This window comes from Crinia signifera, chromosome 7 (assembly GCF_055691185.1).
Source record: "Crinia signifera chromosome 7, ASM5569118v1, whole genome shotgun sequence".
Lineage (NCBI taxonomy): Eukaryota > Metazoa > Chordata > Amphibia > Anura > Myobatrachidae > Crinia > Crinia signifera.
In genome coordinates, this window is record NC_139223.1 from 18,053,714 (window position 1) to 18,072,902 (window position 19,189).

The 19,189-nt window shown below is 47.5% G+C and overlaps 1 protein-coding gene and 1 long non-coding RNA gene across 2 annotated transcripts in view; one reads left to right on the forward strand and one right to left on the reverse strand.

Moving 5' to 3' along the window:
* LOC146020404 (uncharacterized) overlaps positions 1–14,549 on the forward strand; it is a 54,780-nt gene extending 40,231 nt beyond the window's left edge. Inside the window, exons 3-5 of the mRNA XM_083153505.1 lie at positions 1,211–1,516; positions 9,160–9,513; positions 14,446–14,549. Of these exons, the coding sequence (XP_083009631.1) occupies positions 1,211–1,516; positions 9,160–9,513; positions 14,446–14,549 (764 nt within the window). The remainder of the gene's footprint in view (positions 1–1,210; positions 1,517–9,159; positions 9,514–14,445) is intronic.
* LOC146019885 (uncharacterized) overlaps positions 1–19,189 on the reverse strand; it is a 134,486-nt gene that overhangs the window by 49,650 nt on the left and 65,647 nt on the right. The gene's annotated exons all lie outside the window — the stretch shown is intronic.

Genomic DNA, 19,189 nt, shown 5'->3' on the forward strand with positions numbered 1-19,189 from the left:
GCTAAAATCAGGTTTTGGCTGGTGGCAGTGTACCTCAAGGAAAGGACCCGAGTGTCCTGAGTGAACCCCAGTCACGGCCGGCGCTGCTCAGATTGACGTATCGGAGCAGGCGACCGGTGGGTCCGTGACAGCGCTGTCCCTGTGTGTTCTGTAACTGTTAAATGTTCCCTTATTTCCTACCAGTCAGACCCCGGCTGTCAGCCCCTATAGCGCTGTCCCTGTGTGTTCTATAACTGCTAAATGTTTCCTTATTTCCTACCAGTGAGACCCTGGCTGTCAGCCCCTATAGCGCTGTCCCTGTGTGTTCTATAACTGCTAAATGTTCCCTTATTTCCTACCAGTGAGACCCCGGCTGTCAGCCCCTATAGCGCTGTCCCTGTGTGTTCTATAACTGCTAAATGTTTCCTTATTTCCTACCAGTGAGACCCCGGCTGTCAGCCCCTATAGCGCCGTCCCTGTGTGTTCTGTAACTGCTAAATGTTTCCTTATTTCCTACCAGTGAGACCCCGGCTGTCAGCCCCTATAGCGCTGTCCCTGTGTGTTCTATAACTGCTAAATGTTCCCTTATTTCCTACCAGTGAGACCCCGGCTGTCAGCCCCTATAGCGCTGTCCCTGTGTGTTCTATAACTGCTAAATGTTTCCTTATTTCCTACCAGTGAGACCCCGGCTGTCAGCCCCTATAGCGCTGTCCCTGTGTGTTCTATAACTGCTAAATGTTTCCTTATTTCCTACCAGTGAGACCCCGGCTGTCAGCCCCTATAGCGCTGTCCCTGTGTGTTCTATAACTTCTAAATGTTCCCTTATGTCCTACCAGTGAGACCCCGGCTGTCAGCCCCTATAGCGCTGTCCCTGTGTGTTCTATAACTGCTAAATGTTTCCTTATTTCCTACCAGTGAGACCCCGGCTGTCAGCCCCTATAGCGCTGTCCCTGTGTGTTCTATAACTGCTAAATGTTTCCTTATTTCCTACCAGTGAGACCCCGGCTGTCAGCCCCTATAGCGCTGTCCCTGTGTGTTCTATAACTGCTAAATGTTCCCTTATTTCCTACCAGTGAGACCCCGGCTGTCAGCCCCTATAGCGCTGTCCCTGTGTGTTCTATAACTGCTAAATGTTTCCTTATTTCCTACCAGTGAGACCCTGGCTGTCAGCCCCTATAGCGCTGTCCCTGTGTGTTCTATAACTGCTAAATGTTCCCTTATTTCCCACCAGTGAGACCCCGGCTGTCAGCCCCTATAGCGCTGTCCCTGTGTGACTCCGGAGATATCCTGTGCTCTGCGGCTCTGGAGAAGTTTTACCCCAGGGATATCCAGATAACATGGAGCTGCGGGGTTGGACATTACCAGGAGCTGGATACAGCTAAGCACATTATTATAAAACATTCTGACTACACGTTCAATGCTGGGAGTGAATGCAGAGTCCCCGGACATCTCTTCAGGGACCTGGGATTCAGAGTCCGTGTGACGTGGAGACATGAGTCTGTGGAGGAGGCAGAGTACCGGGAAGTGTCAGTAACAGGTAACGTCATTGAGTGTTGGATTCTGCTTTATTACCATTTTGGGGGGAATTCAATATGTGATAACAATTTTGGCAGGTGAAAAATCATAAATTTTCACCTGTTTTTAGCGCAAATTAGATTCGTCCTATTCAATCTATGTGATGATTTCTCATCTGGTAGAAATATCCGGCACAGTCGAAAATCACGTGGATCAGCAAATCTGCCACCGATCCACGTGTTTTGTTGAATTTGCAAGCATTTTTGCCCATGCCAATCCAACACTATAAAGTGAAAGGTATTGGCGAATTCCATGGCTGCTAGTAGGGTGTTTGACAGGTCGTTTGGGGGCGACAGGGGCGGATCCAGGAGAAAAAGACAGGGGGGGCACAAAGATAGGGGAGGGGGGGGGGTGTTAGTGGTGCCAGTGTGCACGCTGAGGAGGAAGGGAAGGAGAACAGAGAGAGGGCGGGAATGGGATTAAAAATTAGGCCCTGGCATTGAAAGTACACAGGCCCACCTTGGCGTCAATACTGAAGGATGCAGTGGTGCGCACGTCGAAGGTGGAAAAGGGGGTGTGGCCTTGAGTGTTGTGTACCACACCATATACCACATCTACACACGGGATGCAGTTAAAATCCCGGCGGTAGGGATCCCGGCGTTCAGAATCCCGACGCCGGAATCCCGACCGCCGAAATACCGACACATTCTCCCTCCTGGGGTGTCCACGACACCCCTGGAGGGAGAATAAATTAGCGTGCCGAGCGTAGCGAGCGCAGCGAGCCCGCAAGGGGGGGCGATCCACGTCCCCCCCTTGTCGGCATTTCGGCTGTCGGGATTCCGGCATCGGGATTCTGAACGCCGGGATCCCGACCGCCGGGATTCAATACTGAATCCCTACACACTATGCAATGGAATATGCTGCGCTATATAAGAAACTGTTAATAAATAAATAAAATAAATATGCAACAAAATAGTAGACCCCCATTATACTTGCCCCTTACACATTGGGGGAAATTTACCAATATGAAAAACCTAGTTTTTCGTATTGGTTGTTTCCCTACGACTGCATACGACTGTTTAAGTCGTATGCAAAGTCGTGTTCCGGAGGGGGATTTACAAAGCAGTCAGATACGACTGCTTTGTAACCCTCCGATGGTGTAATGATTCGTATTAGCGGCCGTATATACGGCCGCTAATACGAATTATTTCTAGCAGTCTGCACGGATCAAGTCAGATCCGTGCAGGCTGCAAGGTGTAAAAAAAATAGAAAAATAAATAAATAAAAAAAAAAAACGGCGTGGGGTCCCCCCCACAGCCATAACCAGCACCAGGCTGAAGGAGCCGGGGCCGGTAATTAAAAATCAGGGAGCCCGACAAATAGGGGTTCCCCGATTTTTAACAACCAGCCCCAGGCTCCAGGTCCGGGGCTGGTTCCCAAAATACGGGGGACAAAATGAGTAGGGGTCCCCCGTATTTTAAGAACCAGCCCCAGGCACAACCAGCCGGCAGGGTAATGTCACAGCCGGGGGACACTTATAATATAAGGTCCCGCGGCCAAAACATTCTCCCTACCGACCAGTCAGCCTGGCCAGGGGCCCTGGGGGAGTGGGGACCCCCCCAATAAAGGGGTCCCCCCCCTCCAGGACTTACCTGACCAGGCTGAAGCCTGGTGCTGTCCTCGATGCCCCTGGGCGGTGGGCATCGAGCTGATAAATGTTGTAAAAAATAGATAAACCATTGTTTTTTACTGTGGCACTACAAGTGCCAGCAAGCCTCCCCAGCAAGCTGGGACTTGGAGAACCACAAGTCCCAGCCTGCTGGGCATTAAAGGGCCCGCTGGCACTTGTAGTTCTACAGTTAAAAAAATAGTGCACAAAACACACTGACACACTTTTAAAATAAAACTTTATTACACACAAAGCCCACACACACTAATACTTACCTATCTTCTCTCCGTAGGTAGCCCTGATGTCCTGTGTCGGCGTCTTCTGGTCCTGTGTCGTCTTCTTCCTCCATGTCGACGTCGCTGTCGGCGATGGTGTCCCCGTCCGGATCCGAAGAAATCCATTTGGGAAGCTGTGGAAGGAAACCATACTCACCTGTCCCAGCGCGACGTAGTCCAGGTAAGGGTCTTTGCAAAAAAATAAACCGAAAACCCCGAAACCAAACCGGACTGACGGAGACGCACGTGTGTTTGTTTACATCGTGCGGCTCCGCCTCCCGAATGCCGCTATTGGCCGCTAGGCCGCAAGGCGGCCAATAGCGGCATTCGGGAGGCGGAGCCGCACGATGTAAACACACCGTGCGTCTCCGTCGTGTCCGGTTTGGTTTCGGGGTTTTCGGTTTATTTTTTTGCAAAGACCCTTACCTGGACTACGTCGCGCTGGGACAGGTGAGTATGGTTTCCTTCCACAGCTTCCCAAATGGATTTCTTCGGATCCGGACGGGGACACCATCGCCGACAGCGACGTCGACATGGAGGAAGAAGACGACACAGGACCAGAAGACGCCGACACAGGACATCAGGGCTACCTACGGAGAGAAGATAGGTAAGTATTAGTGTGTGTGGGCTTTGTGTGTAATAAAGTTTTATTTTAAAAGTGTGTCAGTGTGTTTTGTGCACTATTTTTTTAACTGTAGAACTACAAGTGCCAGCGGGCCCTTTAATGCCCAGCAGGCTGGGACTTGTGGTTCTCCAAGTCCCAGCTTGCTGGGGAGGCTTGCTGGCACTTGTAGTGCCACAGTAAAAAACAATGGTTTATCTATTTTTTACAACATTTATCAGCTCGATGCCCACCGCCCAGGGGCATCGAGGACAGCACCAGGCTTCAGCCTGGTCAGGTAAGTCCTGGAGGGGGGGGACCCCTTTATTGGGGGGGTCCCCACTCCCCCAGGGCCCCTGGCCAGGCTGACTGGTCGGTAGGGAGAATGTTTTGGCCGCGGGACCTTATATTATAAGTGTCCCCCGGCTGTGACATTACCCTGCCGGCTGGTTGTGCCTGGGGCTGGTTCTTAAAATACGGGGGACCCCTACTCATTTTGTCCCCCGTATTTTGGGAACCAGCCCCGGACCTGGAGCCTGGGGCTGGTTGTTAAAAATCGGGGAACCCCTATTTGTCGGGCTCCCTGATTTTTAATTACCGGCCCCGGCTCCTTCAACCTGGTGCTGGTTATGGCTGTGGGGGGGACCCCACGCCGTTTTTTTTTTTTATTTATTTATTTTTCTATTTTTTTTACACTGAAGCCTGCACGGATCTGACTGATCCGTGCAGGCTAAAACGCAAATAGAACAGGAAAATGGTGTTCTATTTTCCTGTCGTATTTGCGTGGGTGTTTCACACCACTAAGCAGCCGTATTGTCAGTACGGCTGCTTAGTAAATCAGAAACCACCATTCTTTTGAATGGTGATTTCTGTCGTATCCTATCGATGGTGTAGACATTCGTATTTGTAACTACAAATACGAATGTTCCATCTTTAGGACTACGAATTGTTGTATTTTTGGGATTGTAAATCCCGAAAATACAAATTCGTAAAAAAAAGGTGTATTTCTCCCTACGAATACACCTTTTTTCTACGAATCCATTTTGGTAAATGTCCCCCATTATGCCAAACTAAGTGAGCCAAAATTCACATAATACTGCACAGAATGTGGCAAAATTCACAAAAGGCTCCACAAACATGGACATTGCGCCCAAAAATTTTCACCATAATGCCCATTACAAGTTAAGCCACAGACCATAATGTCCATTACGTATTATGTCAAACACCGTAATGCCTATTACAAATTATGCTACATAAGTGCTGCAAACCTACATGCTCGTTGCCAGGGGTTCCATGCTTGTTGTCATGTGGGATTCCATGCTTGTTGCCATGTGAGGTTCTACAGGAACGCCGCCTGAAAAAATTCACAGCTGGGCAGAGCGTCCAGCTGCCCGGCTGTATACGATGTCCGTCACAGAGCTCACTGCAGCAGCATTTTTTTTTTTCAATTTAAATGCCGCCCGCCGCCGCTGACAATCTCCTCAAAAGTAGGTCTTTAAACCTCTGCAGACTTGTGTGCGCCAGAAAGAGGGGTTCATTTAACATGCAGGAAAGTTACTGCTAGACTCATATTTAAAAACATGATTTGTTTCATGTCTAATTAAAGTTGAGTCAAAAGGAAGATAAATGTTCCACAACTGATGCGTTATTGTAAAACCAAATATGAGTAAGAATGTAAAAAACAAGATTAATTTCTGCTTCTCTTTACTAAATCAAAGTTCATATGTAATAGGGTCTAATGTTGCTGGAGGTGCGTGATGACAGGCAATCTTGGAGGTTTTTATTAAAGTGACAATAATGTACAAGCAAAAAGTCCCAAAACACCACAAGATCAATTGAAATCCCGCACCTCCGACAAGCTTTGCTCTATTACATTTGCTTCCTAGTCTTCAGACCCAGGCACACTAAAATACTACAATAATCACCGCCTATATGGGGGGGGGGTGTCCATCTTTACCTATGACCTACTTCGGTTTTTTTTTATTTAAATGCCGCCTGTCTCCGCCACCTGAAAGAATTAACAGCTGGGCAGATCGTCCTGCTGCCCGGCTGTATACCGTGTGCTCGTCAGGCTCAGCTCTGTCTGCAGCAGCCCCTAGGTCCCGGGCGGCTCCCGGCTATTTTGAAGCTTAGCTCGCACTGCCGCGGCCGCCTGTCGGGACCGCGAGCCAATCAGAGCTTGCTCGCGGTCCAGCAGCCAATCCGGAGTGGTGGCTTGTGATTGGCTGCCGGACCGCGACCAAGCTCTGATTGGCTTGCGGTCCTGAAAAGCGGCCGCGGCAGTGGCAGTGCGAGATAGGCTGGTTTCACACACTCCGGCTCCTGCCGGACGGTGAAATTCCGCACGGCCAAGGAGCCATGCCGCACACGGGACGTCCACGACCCGGCCGCACGGTTGCAGCCGGATCCCACCACTGGAAGGGATGGCTGCCGGGCTGTGGCCATCCCTTCCATGATAAACTAGTGTGTGCGGCACGGCTCCCTGGCCGAGCGGGATTTCACCGTCCGGCAGCAGTCGGAGTGTGTGAAACCAGCCATATGCTTTAAAATAGCCGGGACCTAGGGGCTGCTGCACAGCTGAGCCTGACGAGCACACTGTATACAGCCGGGCAGCAGGACGATCTGCCCAGCTGTTAATTTTTTGTGGCGGAATTTAAAGTAAAAAAAAAATGGTGTCAGAAATGACAGGGCAGAATTGCCCCACCCCTAAATCCGCCAGTGGGGGGCGATAACCATGCACGAGTGCCCCAACCATGAGTGCCCCAGAAAATGCAGGCATTCCCCACTAACGCCACCAGCGGCCTAATTCTCCCTACAGCCATCGCAGGGCTGAGTAAGTCTGGACTTATAGGTAAAAATAAAACTGATCTCCACAGCGCAAGAAACACTTCTGCCCAGGATGACAGCAAAAAGCTTCCACCAAAAGCTTTAAGACACAAAAGATTTACAGTACAAGATGGTACACCCACTGGCGAAACGCAATAAAACTTACACGCTAAAATAACTGTACATGTCCAGAAAATCAGAACATTAATCTGAAAAAGCTCAAAAAGACAGATAAGACCAAAAACTTGATAGTGCGATATTGTATGATATAAAAATATATAAATATAAATGTAAAATATATCATACAATATTGCACTATCAAGTTTTTTATAAGCCCCATAGGTTCAAGTAACCCGGGAGGAAGATTCTAAAAAGACCTGTGATGCGCATTCATGACCTCCCTATGTGAGTGTACTGTGTGAATTAAAACAGCTTGAAGTGCCCTACAATATTGCACTATGGTCTTGTCTGTCTTTTTGAGCTTTTTCAGATGAATGTTCTGATGTTCTGGACATGTACAGCCAGTGGCAGATTCAGGGGGGGGGCACCCGGGCACGTGCCCCCCCTGTCATTGATTTTGTAGCTGAGGACCAGGGCTTTCCAACGAGCCCAGCCCTGTGTCTCTAGCCCTCCGGGAACCGGAGATATCGCCTGGCAAAGCTGTAACATTTTTTCCCCATAGGATAATATGGGACCCGTCAATTCCGACCCCCACCTGGTTCCGACGGCTGCCAGTTCCCCCCCTGGCATCACAGGAGCTTGTGGTTGATGTCATTCAATTCCAAATCGCTGGGCCTTCAATATGATCGGTTCCAGAGACATAGCGAGTAAATCGATTTTTTTATTTTTGAAATGTAATTTCATGGCTGTTCATGTTCTTTGAGGGCAGATTACTCTGGAACCAAACGTTCCAGTTTCACTGGACCAAAATCATTCAAAGCCCACTCAAAAGTTCTTCAATATGATACTTGTCTCATGTAAATGGGTCAGTTGGTTCCGAAGATATAGCCGGTTAAATGAGATAACTGGTTAAAGGGGGGAGGGGTGGTTTTCTCTCCCCCTCACACCAAAAAATGCACGGACTAGGCTGGTGTAAAATGGACCAACCTGGGAATGCATTTTCTGGCGTGAAAGGGGTATTATTTCAAATAGCCGGGACCTGCAGTGCTCTGAATACAGCCAGGCTCTGCCACTGTCAGTGGCTATCACTTCTGCCTGGCGGCGGCTGTCCCCCATTTACCACGAGCATGTATTCCCCCTTGGCAATGAGCATGTAATCCCACATGGCAACGAGCATGGAACCTCTGGCAATGAGCATGGAACCCTTGGCAATGAGCATGTAGATAAGCAGCACTTACTCTATGTAGCATAATTTTTAATAGGCATTATGGTGTTTGACATAATACATAATGGACATCATGCCGTGTAACTTAACGTGCAATGGACATTATGGTGTAAATGTTTAATGCGCGCCTTTGTGGACAATGTCCTTGTTTATGAAGCGTATTGTGAATTTTGGCTTAATCTGTGTGGCATTATGTGAATTTTGGCTCAATCCATTTGGCATTTTGTGAATTTTGGCTCAATCCGTGTGTTATTATGTAAATTTTGTCTCAATCCGTGTGGCATTATGTGAATTTTGACACAATCCATGTGGCATTGTTTGAATTTTGGCTCATTCCATTTGGCATCATGTGTAAGGGGCAAGTATAATGGGGTCTAGTATTTTGTAGCATAATGTGTAGAAGTTGTATATGGTGTTGTACACTCCACTCAAGGACATGCCCCCTGTTGAGTGGCCACACCCCCTTTTCCAGAGCATGCCTTCGGCGCGCGCACAACTACATCCTTCACTTTTGTTGCCATGGTGGGCCTATTTTTAATCCCATTGCCACCCTCTCTCTGCCGCTCTCTTAGCATGTACACTGGCACCACTAACAGTGGCCCTCCCCCACCTAAACCCTCTTTTATCATGGTGCCCCCCCCTGTCATTTTATCCTGGATCCGCCCCTGTGTACAGCTATTTTAGCGTGTTAGTTTTATTGCATTTCGCTAGTTCGTGTACCATCTCTTGTATATCTTCTAAGTCTGGACTTACTCAACGTTTGCGAGCAGGGGGATAATCATTTGATGGTGATTTTCTCCCTATGTTCGCAGCCATGCATGGGGGTGGGGGGTTTTAAGGACATGGCGTGGCGCTGTTTACCTGCTCTCTGGGCTCTCGAACACTCGCAGGCCAGCGAGGAGTTCTGAATCAGGCCCCTTGTCTCCCATTATACCACTCTGTGTTACAGACCTTCCTTGGTACCCAGTGATGGATGATATCATAACACCTCCATTACGACACAGCACAGAGGCCAAACTGCAGTGCACAATCTCGGGGTACTACCCGCCGGGTGACCTGGGGGTGACGTGGATGAGGAGAGAAGCTGGGAAGCAGGAACTGTACGAGGTGTCTCCCAGTGACAGATACAAGATCCCAGTAATGGAGATCACACAGCAGCCTGATCACACGTACACCTGCACAGCCAGCCTGATCGTAGCGGTGTCTGCGGTCACAGAGCATGGGTCAGAGTTCATCTGCCGGGTGACGCACCCCACTCTGGTGACCCCCCTGGAGAAGAGGACCGGAGAGCTCAGGGTGACAGGTGAGGGGAATATAGTAACCATATAACAAGACAGCATCCATCATCTAATTATGATAATGTAATATATATTCTTCAGGTGGGTTCACACCTTTAGCTATACCTGATTGGGCAGCGGGTGCTGTATACAATCTGCCGTATCAGTCATGACTGACATCACAACTGGGCGGGCATTTACATGTGCCGGCCCACGTGCGCTGTCAATCACCGCCAGCTTATGCTGCAAGTGTACAGGTTGTTGACGGATCATCCATCCACACAGCACAATTTGCCGATATATCGATAGATATACCGGTCATCGGCTGTACTGCACCCCCAATATGGACTTTGTTCAGGTCCACACACAACACTGCGCAATTCGCAGCACGCTGCCTGCACCCCCCTCGCTTGCCGACTCCTCCCCCACATGGCTGCAAATGGATGGTCACCACTGTCACGGACCCACCTGGTCGCCTCCTTAGATACGTCAATCTGAGCAGCTCCGGCCGTGACTGGGGTTCACTTTGGACACACAAGTCCCCTCTGAGGTACGCCGCCACCAGCAGTCTTGATTTAGCGCTTTCAAATTGCGCAAGGACGCCTTGCTGCCCCTGACTACACATTACAGTATAAAATAAAGGTAACGTTGACCACTCTTCTTTGGCTTAAAAGGTCCTAAGAACACAAAATCAGAACTGGGAATATGTATTATTTATACCTAGAAATAATACATAGCTTAAAGTTTAAGTGATAGAAATGGTGACAAGATATTACAATGATTCTAAAAGTACACACATTGATACAACTCAAATAAAATAAAAGGGAAAAAGGACAGGACTGTATCTTACACCCAAGTATGGGTCCTGTAGTGGGGGGTCTCCACAAGAAATCTCCAGTCGCTTCCAGCCAGTTTGCTGTTCCCCCAAGAAGTAACACTCAAATATTGACAATATCTGCAGGCTCCCTCATCCCTCCCACCCTTGGGATTTTTACCCTTTCCCTGCTGTATGTAGTGAATGTCTCCAATTAATGGATCTTTTACAGTACATGCAGAATTTGTCTGCTGTTTTCAAAGTGATTGATAATCATTCCTCATCCAGTGAGATGCATAACAGACAGGCTTCACTGATAAGAGATGTGCACTGGAGGAAGGAGACAATCTCTAACCTCTCTTCTGGACCATGGTTAATGAGGGGTCTCAGATCTTATCTGACAAGTTAACTTCAGAGGATTTCTACAGATGGTCACTCTGAGGGAATACAGACTCAACCTCTCTGGGTCACCAATAATTTACAAACAATATCAGAAATACATTAATCTCACACCTAATAATAACAGGAGACATGCTTTAATTGATCTATCACCTGATCGGATCACGACAACCACTATTACATTGGCAACACCCTGTGCGGGCATCCGCTGACGTTGGCTGCCTAGAGGCACCCTCCTCACCAACCATTTGCATGGAAACACCCAGCGCATGCACAGGCGCTAAACTTCAGTCTCCCGTGTAAACACGTGGGGGACTGATGTGATTAGAATAACCCCCTATGCCTGTGAATGACGTACGCAAGGGGATTAAGTATGTCATAGATCACTGTATTATACAATATATGTATAACAAACATGATGTTTCATGTGTATGGTATCCTTATACAAAGTCTTGGAGAGAGAGAAAGTACCAGCCAGTCAGCCCCTGACTATCCTGTTAAAGATGGGGGGTAAAACAATGACAGTTGGGGTCTGATTGGCTAGTACTTTATCCCCTTCAATTTTATCTCCAAATGGCAATAACATTTCCTCAGCTTAGTGTGTAAGATGTTTTCCTGTAAGAGTTTCCTCATATTCACATCACATATTATATACATCCCTTTTTATAGCTATGTCGCCCTCTAGTGGCAACAACGTGGTTATGGCCCATCTGCGTGTAAGTGTCAAGTGGTAATATTAATTTGGCCACTCAGTGTATATATATATATATATATATATATATATATATATATATATATATATATATACTAGGTGATTCATCGCGCCCTACGGGCGCTCTTCACACCGTCGTAAGGGGCTGCGCCCCCTTAATTTGTGAACGTTTGTATATGAGAAATATGGTTAGAATTGTATGAAAGATGCCCTGTATTGCAACTTAGGTGTCCGCGAATCGCGGGAGGGGGGGTCGCGGAGGGTGCCGCGAATTGCAGGAGGGGGGTCGCGGGGGGTGCCGCGAATTGCAGGAGGTGGGGTTGTGGGGGGGTGGATGCTGCGAATCGCGGGAGGGGAGGGATTGCAGAGAATCGCGGGAGGGGGGTCGCGGGGTGGGTTGCCGCAAATCGCGGGAGGGGGTTACGGGGGCGGGGGTTGCGGCGAATCATGGTGGGGGGGTAGCGGGGGGTGTGCCGTGAATCACGGGAGGGGGGGTCACGGGGTGGGGTGCCGAGAATCGCGGGGGGGGTGTGTGTGCCATGAATCGCGGGAGTGGGGGTTGCGGGGGGGGTGGGGGGGGTGTGACGCGAATCGCCACAAGAAAAAATCAACACAGAAAGGTCAACACATGTAAATGTTGACATAAGTGTGGCACTTCATTGGTGTCCATGTCGACACATGAGAATGAATATGAAAACATTCAAAAAATGAAAAAAAAAACTTCAAAAACTCATGTCAACCTTTTTCATTGTCGACCATAGCCATGTCAGTGTTTTCCATGTGCAATTTAATTCTGGAGCTGCCGCGAATCGCGGGGGGTGCCGCGAATTGCGGGAGGGGGGGTCGCGGGGGTGGGTGCCGCGAATCGCGGGAGGGGGGGTTACGGGGCGGGGTTGCGGCGAATCATGGGAGGGGGGGTCGCGGGGGTGTGCCGTGAATCACGGGAGGGGGGGTCACGGGGTGGGGTGCCGAGAATCGCGGGGAGGTGTGTGTGTGTGTGCCGTGAATCGCGGGAGTGGGGGTTGTGGGGGGGGGTGCGGGGGGTGTGACGCGAATCGCCACAAGAAAAAAATCAACACAGAAAGGTCAACACATGTAAATGTTGACATAAGTGTGGCACTTCATTGGTGTCTATGTCGACACATGAGAATGAATATGAAAATATTCAAAAAATGACAAAAAAACTTCAAAAACTCATGTCAACCTTTTTCATTGTCGACCATAGCCATGTCAGTGTTTTCCATGTGCAATTTAATTCTGGAGCTGCCGCGAATCACGGGGGGGTGCCGCGAATTGCGGGAGGGGGGGTCGCGGGGTGGGTGCCGCGAATCGCGGGAGGGCGGGGTTCACAGGGGTTCCGGTGGGGGGTTGCCGCGAATTGCGGGAGGTGGGGGGTCACGGGGGGTGCCGCGAATCGCGGGAGGGGGGGTTGCGGGGGGGTGTGACGCGAATCGCCACAAGAAAAAATCAACACAGAAAGGTCAACACATGTAAATGTTGACATAAGTGTGCCACTTCATTGGTGTCCATGTCGACACATGACAATGAATATGAAAAAATTAAAAAAATTAAAAATAAATCTTCAAAAACTCATGTCAACCTTTTTCATTGTCGACCATAGCCATGTCAGTGTTTTGCATGTGCCATTTAATCCTGGGGCTGCTGCGAATTGCGGGGGGGGGGGTGCCGCGAATCGCAGGAGGGGGGTCGCAGGGGGGGTGCCGCCAATCGTGCAAGGGGGGGTCGCGGGGGGGGGGGGTTTTGCCGCGAATCGCGGGAGGGAGGTCGCAGGGGGGTGTTTTTTCCGCGAATCGGGGGGGGGGTCACGGGGGAGGGTTTGCCGCGATTCGCGGGAGGGGGGGTCGCGGGGTGGTGGTTATGCCGCGAATTGCGGGAGGGGTCGTGGTGGGGTTCTTTTTGCAGCAATTCGCGGGAGGGGGGGTCGCGGGGGTGTTTTTGCTGCGAATCGCGGTAGGGGGGGTCGCGGGGGAGCGGGTGTATTTGCCGTGAATCGCGGGAGGGGGGGGGGCGCGCGGGAGGGGAGGTTTTGCCGCAAATCGCGGGAGGGGGACGCTCACCTGGTGGTGGTGGAGTAGCAGTGCTGGGCAACATGGGAAGGCAGTGGGTGTCTGGCACTGTCTGTGGGCTCACTGGGCTGGTTCTCTGTCACATACCTCCCAACATGACCCTCTCCAGGAGGGACACAATGCTCTGTTTCTAGACTTCCCCTTAATGTATGATTGCCATCACCTGTTTTAAACAGGTTAATTTCTCAGAAAGGTGTTCAGCACAGATGAAGGCAATCACACATTAAGAGGAAAGTCCAGGAACAGAGCGTTATAGACACAGACACCCACTTTGAGTGACAGATGTAGCCAAATATATAGGAGATATATATATATATATATATATATATATATACATATACAGTATTTTGTGGCAGAGACAGCAGATCTCCACTTGAGAGTAATGTGAAGGATCCAGACCAGGTTTTGGAGCAGTAGCAGAATCCCAGGTGTGTAATCGGCAGCACCTGTGATCTCCTGATATAAGTGTTTCCAGTGCAGAGTGCTCTTGCACTTGATGGTGGATTTGCTGCCCAAACAATAGGCCGGGGTGTGGGCTATGGTAGGGACCACTGGAGCCTTGCAAGAGTGTGTTTATGCGGCCTGTAACTACGCTTGCCCTTTGGAATTAATCTGGTATGCTGTGATGTGCTTCATCTGAATCCACGTGTATGTGATCCTTGTCACAATTGGTGGAGAATGCGAGCATGGATCCATCTCAGCTGTACACCATATACACATATGAGCAGTGTGTGAACTACCTGTGTTTAAACGGGCAAGTTCTTTTTCCTCCTCTCTGGTTACGCATTGTGCAGCTGGCTTGGAAGCCAGAAGGGGGTTTTCACTTGTGGTGTGCTTAGTGAGTTGGTTAGACTGACCATCCCATCTGTGCTTGCAGTGAAAGGCAGGCAGTCTTAAAGGGCCACCGCATTATTAATTATTAATCCTCCTACATTTGCCCTTAAAGGGGAAGTACAGGGTAACATGGAGGAGCTACTAAAAACTGACATGGCTGCCGGTCAGCAAACTCAGTTTCAGATGTTGTGTGAGTGGGAATTTGAGGAAGAATGACTTCACAGAAAGAGTAGTAGATAAGTGGAGTAGCCTCCCATCAGAGGTGGTAGAGGCAAATACAGTAGTACAATGTAAACATGCTTGGGATAGGCATATTGATATCCTTTCAAAAAAATAAGGATCAAATATGGTTTGAGGTAACATGTTTAAAAAAGGGGCAGACTAGATGGGCCAAGTGGTTCTTATCTGCTGACAAATTCTATGGGTGACATTCTATGGGATGAGATTTCTGTTTTTTGGCGTTAATTAGTAAACAAAATGGCGATATCGCATTTTTCCGTCAAATCGCCTATTTAATAGGATGCGCTAAGGGACTGAAATCGCATATTATGCGCATTAAGGCATGCGGACCAAAACTGCGAGATAAAATCGCATTCATATCGCATCCAGATGTTTTCGTACAGAAAAGTATACAAATCGCTTATTTAATGAAATGCATTTTCGCAAATCGCACTTTTTAGTGGTCTAATAATCGCACTTATTTCAGACCAGGTTCTGTTGGGCGATTTGGCCCAGAACTCACTTTGGTCAAGTGCACACATGGTTAATTTCACCACAGGTGCCCTCATTTTCACTCAGAAACACCCCTACATAAACCCCAACATCATTAAGGACACCTGTGAGGTTTTGAGACATGGAGATTTTGCAGAGTGGTTTGGAGTTGCTTATCTGTGATGTGGCCCATTTGGAGGAGCTGCGCAGGAGGGAGGAAGCTGCACGCCAGATCCAGGTAGCCCCCCGACTACTGCGTACCCCACGTATGTATCGTACTCGGCTGTACCTGGACTCCCTCTCGGATCAACAGGTTGTGGGGATGTTTAGGCTGAACCGCATTAACCTGTTGGACTTATATGAGCAGGTGAGAGATGATTTGGACCCTTTTGGGGGAGGCAACTATGCAGTGTCTGGCCAGCACAAATTAATGTGTGCCCTCTACTATTTGGCCACAGGCTCCACTCAGTCTGTGACCTCATGGGCCTTGGGGGTATCACAGGCCACTTTCTCTAAGCATTTTACTCAAGTGTTACTTACTTTAAAGAAGTTGTGGCGGACATACATCAGATTCCCCAGTTCTGAGCTGGAGTGGCAGGACCACAAGTTGGCTTTCTATAGACTCTCAGCATTCCCTCACGTGCTGGGAGCTATAGACTGCACACACATTGGGATTAGGGCACCGCACGTGCGGGGCCACGTCTACGTCAATAGGCGTGGGCGGCACTCCCTGAACGTGCAGGTTGTATCCAATGCTCACCTGAAAATCCTGAGTGTTGTTGCAGGCTTTCCTGGGAACTGCCATGACGCCTATATTCTGAGACACTCAGCCCTCTGGAACCGATTTACTGACCACCAAATGCCAGAGGGCTGGCTACTAGGTAAGTACCTTTATTTTTTTATTTTTTTTAAGATATAATTTTTATTCAATTTCAGTACAAAAAAAATCAATACAATACATAAAGACAGTATTACACACATAAAAGCCGGTAAGCATATTGCATTTGAGTGAGCTTTTCTATATACGAAGGCGTTTACCTTAACATCTATTTTCACGGATATTCTCAGCAATTCTGCCTACCATGCAACAGCAACTAGACATACCATAAAGACATTATATTTTAACGGTCCCTTCCCCAACTATCGACATATTCCTACCCGTTTTCATTCCTGTACCCCTTCTTCCCTTTTGGCTTCCCACATGGCTTCTTTAACCTGCTTGTGCGATGTGTGGCCCTCGCCTCTTTATTGGCGCTCTTTATCTATTCTTGCTTTTGGTCCCACTACATTGATTATACTGGTGTGAATTATTATTTTAAAAAGTGATAAATTTTAATATACGTGCTATTTCCTTATATCCTTTACTTGCGTTGTGCATGCTTGTGTATGTTTACTTATCGCTTCAGCCCGCACTTGTTTTTGTGAGAGAGTAGTTAAATTTTGACTTTTAGCTGTTTCAAACTTGAGTCCAGCTGTTTTATCATGCTAGTGTATATTCTTACTCATTTGTGATATTGTACCTTTCTTCTTCCTCCTGCATACCCACTAAATACGTGCTATACTTTGTATATCTAATATATCTTGTGTTTAATGTGTTATGTGGCTATTCGGTCTATTCTCTTTTCTATGGGCTACCTATCTATCCAGATATTCCATATTTTTTTATATTTACCTAGTGTATTCCTATTTTTATAAATATATCTTTCGTGTTTTACTGTGTAATCAATTAGTGTTATCCAATTCTCGATTTCAGGGCCTTCTTTTGCCATCCACGCCCTGGCTATAATCACCTTGGCTAGTGCGCACATGTTAATAATAAATCTTTTCAAATTATCATTTATTGTCCCATCCTCCATTATGTTCAAGATGCAACATCTGGGTGTTAATATATTTTCTCTTATCCCGATTTCCACCATTATTTTTTTGACTTTTATCCAAAATTCCTGTATCATGCCACATTCCCAAATCAGATGGTAAAAGGTACCTGATACTATTTTGCATTTAGGACATCTATCCCTTGCTATTGCCCCAAATTTAACCAACCTCCCCGTTGTTAAATACGCCCTATGCAGTACAAATAGCTGAATTTGTTGAACTTTTATGGAGTTTGTACTCTTGGGTATTGACGTTAGAGCAGATGTCCATTCTCCTATATTTATAGACCCCAGATCTGATTCCCATTTCTCCTTTATATTCTTCATTTTGTCTTCATTTTTATTTTGCAACATTTGCTCATATACCCCAGATATTTTAAGGGAATTTCCACCCATTGTTAACATTGCCTTTATTGGCGATATCCCGAATTCTGGGCTGTTCCCTTTAAATTGCGTAGCCAACGCATTTTTAAGTTGTAAATATCTGAAGATATGAGAGGATGGTAAGGAGAATTCCTCTTGCAATCGTGGGAATGATTTGAGTTCTCCATTTAGATATACCTGATTTAGGGTTATGACCCCGTGTATTCCCCATACCTCTGATATCTGGAGAGATTTAAGTTCAGGCAATCTCTTTACATCATTTAATGGGTGATCTTTATCCCAGTGATGGAACTCTAGGAGTCTATTTACCTCCCGCCAGATTTTAATAGCTTGTTTGACTGCTGGGGGGTCTCTTTGAGTTATATGCCCTTTGATTAGCCTCTGCGCTGGTATTATTTCTTTACCGACTCTGTTATTCCCTACCAGTTCTTTTATTCCATCCCCATTTCCTGAATCTTCCATCCATTCTGTCATAGATGTAATTTGACCGGCAAGATAGTAAAGTTTAAAATCAGGAAGTGACATCCCCCCATTATTTCTTTTCCTCATCAAGGTCTGGAGACTAATTTTTGGTCGAGCATTGTTCCATATAAATGTGGATATCATGCTGTTAACTTTCCTAAAAAAGCTATTTTGTATATAGCAGGGTGAAAGTTGTAAAGTGTAGAGAAATTTTGGGAGTATGATCATTTTCAGTAAATTCACTTTTCCGTAGTTGATAAGGGTAACCTGCTCCATTGTTTTGTCTTCTGACCTAGATACAGCACCAGGGGGTCTAAATTAAGTTTAGAAAAATCGTTTGGGTCCCTTGAGAACCAAATCCCCAAGTATTTGACTGTATCAACTATTTTAAGGGGACAGTTTATATGTGGTCTTATCTGGGTCCCGGGGCCTATTGGAAGAATGCTAGATTTGCTCCAGTTTACCCTGAAGCCTGAGATATTACCAAATTCTTCTATTGTTTTAAGTATGATAGGGATGAATTTACCCCCATCTGTCAAAAACACCAACAGGTCATCTGCGTAAAGAGCCACTATATCCGTCTGGCTACCCCTCTTATATCCCTGAATACCCAGATGGTTCCGCAAGATGCATGCCAGAGGCTCTATGGCGAGGGCAAATAGGCTGGGCGACAGAGGACAGCCCTGCCTTGTCCCTCTGCCTATAGAGAAAGGCTGGGTTATGTTACCATTAATGGACACTCTAGCCTCCGGATTCGCATACATCATCTGCACCCATTTGATATATCTGGGCCCCAGCCCAAATCTGCGAATGACTTCCCAGAGGTAGTGCCACTCGACCGCATCAAATGCTTTGACCGCGTCGAGCGACACCACCACTGGGTATGCGTCTTCATCGTGAGGAGTCTGCAGGTGGGTATACAGTTTGCGTATGTTCAGGGCTGTAGTTTTCCCTGGCATAAAACCAGTCTGGTCCTCATGTATGATTTTACTTAAGTGGGGGTTTAGTCTTAATGATAATATTTTTGCCAAGATTTTTGCTTCTACCGCTATTAATGAAATGGGCCTGTATGAATCTAATATTTTGGGATCCTTCTCTGCTTTAAGTAATACAACAATTTTAGTTTCTAACATTAACCTAGGGAGGGCATTATTTTCAAAGCTGATGTTTAGCATGTCCAGGAGCATAGGGGCCAGTACATTGATGTCTTTTTTAAAAATTTCTGCTGGGATACCATCCAGCCCTGGGGATTTGCCATTTGGAAGTGTGTTAATAGCTGTTCTTATTTCCTCCAGGGTCAGAGGGGCCTCCAGCCCTTCCCTATGCTCTGTGGCCAGACAGGGTAGTTCTTCCCGGCCACCTAAAAGTTGTGACTCGTACAATTTATTGAAATATCCAGTGAATGCTTTCCCTATTTCTTCATTT